This window comes from Zingiber officinale, chromosome 5A, assembly GCF_018446385.1.
Source record: "Zingiber officinale cultivar Zhangliang chromosome 5A, Zo_v1.1, whole genome shotgun sequence".
NCBI classification, from domain to species: domain Eukaryota; kingdom Viridiplantae; phylum Streptophyta; class Magnoliopsida; order Zingiberales; family Zingiberaceae; genus Zingiber; species Zingiber officinale.
In genome coordinates this window covers 49348518-49351566 of record NC_055994.1, presented here as the reverse complement: position 1 = coordinate 49351566, position 3049 = coordinate 49348518, and the positions used below count along the sequence as shown (strand labels likewise).

The following is a 3049-nucleotide window of genomic DNA, read 5'->3' as shown; positions in this document are numbered from 1 at the left end:
GTTTTCCAAAAAATGAGATCCCATTTTCTAGAAAACTAGAAAACGGTTAAAAGTCATTTTAAAAAAAAACTGAAAACGCGGTCCAAAAAAAGTGAAAATGTGAAAACGCAACTGAAAAAAAAAGTGAAAACGCGAAAACACGGCCCAAAAAAAAGTGAAAACGCGGCCCACTGGTGTCATTTTTTTTCATTTTATTTAACCCTTTTTTTTCCTCCTCTCCCAAACTCCCGACTCCCGTGCGTCTTCTCCCGTGCCCTAAAATGCTGCTTCCGTCGCTCTTCTCCTTGTGCCGTGCTTCCGGCGCACCACCGCTCCTCCTTCGCCCCCTGTTGCTCACACACCGACAGCCCTTTGCTAATCCCGCATCCTCTCTATCGAGCTCGTCTTCTCCATATTTTCCAGTGATCCCTTCCATTAGTCGCATCCTCTCTGTTGTGGATTACTTGGTGTTGAAACCATTCATAGGTTTCCTTAATTATATAAGTAATATAATTTTTTTTTTTATAATCTGGCAGTTTTTTCTTCAGTTTGTGTATTGGATTAATCCGATGTATAATTTCTCATCTTTTATATGATTTGAATTTGGTTATCTTATTTGTTCTTTAAATAATAGTTACTTTCATGCATGATGGGAGGAGGAAGCTTCTCAATTGGAGTGATCATGGCAAGTAGAGCCGTCAATTTGGGTTGGGCCCGTCGGGTTGGCCCGCCCCGCCAAACAATTTAAGCGGGTTGGGTTGGAATTTTATCAACCCAAGTCCGCCGTGGGGCGCGGGTCGGCCCGCTCGGGCTTGGGTTGGCCCGCGGGTTGAAAAACACATGTAAACTAAGTTTTAGGCCAATTTATTATCTTTTTTTTATTATAATTTTGAAATAAAAATAGTACTTTTCATCCAACATAAGTACTCGTTTGTATTCATTTATATTTAAAATACATGTTTATGTATACATTTAATTGTAGAAAACTTTTTCGAAGTAAAATGTTGAAGATATGAAATATTTTTTAATTTTTTTAAAAAATTTTGATGGGCCTGCGGGTTGGCCCGCCAAACCCGCAACCCGCCTTAGAATGGGTTGGGTTGGAAATTTCCTAACCCGCCAAGTTGGTGGGTTGGCCCGCCCCGCCTCGCCAAATGGTTAACCCGCCACAGGCCGACCCGCCCCGCCACGGGTTGGCCCGTCTGACAGCTCTGATGGCAAGATATGTAAATGATAGGGATATTTTTTCCTAACACAGTGAGATATTTTATATCAGAAATTTATTAGAATAAACTCACGTAAATATCAACTATATTAACCATGGGACTTCTTTAGTTGTTTCTTTATGTCCAAGCATTCTTAGTTGTGTCTTTATAGCAGGTATTCTTTAGTTGTTTCTTTATGTCCAAGCATTCTTAGTTGTGTCTTATAGCAGGTATTCTTAGTTGTTTCTTTATTATTTTACTTTCTTAGTTGTTTCTTTATGTCCAAGCAATATTTTCCATTTTTCCTTAATTCTACTGTTCTTACTGTTCTTCATTCTATTTGTGCCCTTAAATATGAAAACAATTGTTTTATAGAAGACATTATGGGAGGCCATAATCCCGGTATCGATGTGGAGAAATATGAGTGGTCAAAGACTTATGTTGCCATGTTTGTCGAGATCATTTATGATAAAGTGAAGCACAATAAGTTACAAACATCTACCTTTAGTAATGTGGTTTGGGAGGAGATCAACAAAGAATTATATTGGTGTGACAATGAACAGCTACGAAGACGAATTGTGGTGTCAATAGACTCAAAGGTAAATGGAATCGTCTACGCACCAGACAACGACTTTTTGCTGCATTGCTTGCTATACTGGTGTGACAATGGATCCAGACACTGGTAAAGTGAATGCTCCAGAGGAAGTGTGGGCAGAATTTTATATGGTAAATATTTTTATCCATTCAAATATATATTTTTATTGTATGCTAGTGTATAATAAAATGTTTTCCTAATCAATTGTACAGAAAAATAAAAGGGAGTACAAGTCAATACGAAAGGAAGGTTGTGATCATTTTCACATTCTTTGTGAAGTTTTTGGTGGGACAACAATAATAGGTGATATGCATAGGGCTTCTACTCAATTACCTCCCACATCTGATGAAGAGAGAGAGCTTGAAGAAGCATTCATTAATAGAGGTGTTAACTCATATGTTGAAGTCATTGATGATGAGAATGAGGATGTCGGAGGGGAACCTAATAATTGGCGGCAGCGTGTTGCAGAATCATCCAATAGTCGTCGACGTAAAGATCCTAAACATTCAAGAATTGAAAAGTATGAGGCTTATATGGACAAGTGGAGTAATACCATGGAACAGCTGAGTGGAGAATCTATTTCTAGACAAAAAATACTTGGAGTTGAGGGCTGCTAAGTTAGAACGTGAACAAGATATATCCTGCTCTTCTGGAACTAGCATGTTCAATGATCCATACTCTATAGAGATGTGCATGCAGATTTTAAATGGGATGGAATCATTATCTATCCAAGTATACACAAAAGCTATCGAAGCTTTCCTTAAACCTGGTCTGCGTGAAATTTTCATGAAAATTCCATCAAATAGGAGAGCTGAAAGGTTGGATTGCCTCAATCTTGAGCACGTGTAGGATCATATGTTGCCAAGTTGATGGGGAGTGCTTTTATTACCTAGCCGAAGACTACTTAATGTTAATGGAGTTTGTTTGATTTTGTGGCTTGAATATTGAAGACTTGTTTGATATTTTGGAATTTAATGTTGAAGCCTATGTTGATCTTTTCAATATGAATTGTTTATTCGGTGTTTATGTGATGAATATATTGATAATTTGATACATGTGTGTTGATTTTAATATTGGTTTGATGCAGATCATGTCAAGCTCTGATGATGAATATGATGAATTAGGTCCAGATATTAATTTGCTGATAGTTTTGGGTATTGCAAATGATTTTTTTTCATGACATGATGACTGAATATTTTAGATACATTGATGGAATGTCGTGCCGAACTTCATCTCTTAATGGGAGGATGTATATACAAGAAATACTTGA

The 3049-nt window shown here is 37.5% G+C and overlaps 1 protein-coding gene across 1 annotated transcript; it reads left to right on the top strand.

Moving 5' to 3' along the window:
- Positions 1–1842: 1842 nt before the first annotated feature.
- Positions 1843–2396, top strand: LOC121979558. The gene is made up of 2 exons (XM_042531556.1): positions 1843–1910; positions 1992–2396. Exons 1-2 carry the CDS (start codon positions 1851–1853, stop codon positions 2394–2396), a joined length of 465 nt encoding a protein of 154 aa, XP_042387490.1. The 5' UTR covers positions 1843–1850.
- The last annotated feature ends 653 nt before the right edge of the window (positions 2397–3049 follow it).

What these genes read in the sequence shown, in the direction of transcription:
- LOC121979558 (XM_042531556.1), top strand. Translation starts at nt 1,851, where the DNA reads ATGGATCCAGACACTGGTAAAGTGAATGCTCCAGAGGAAGTGTGGGCA. An exon ending in TGTGGGCAGAATTTTATATG is followed by an intron (nt 1,911 to 1,991) that starts GTAAATATTTTT and finishes TCAATTGTACAG; the next exon opens with AAAAATAAAAGGGAGTACAA.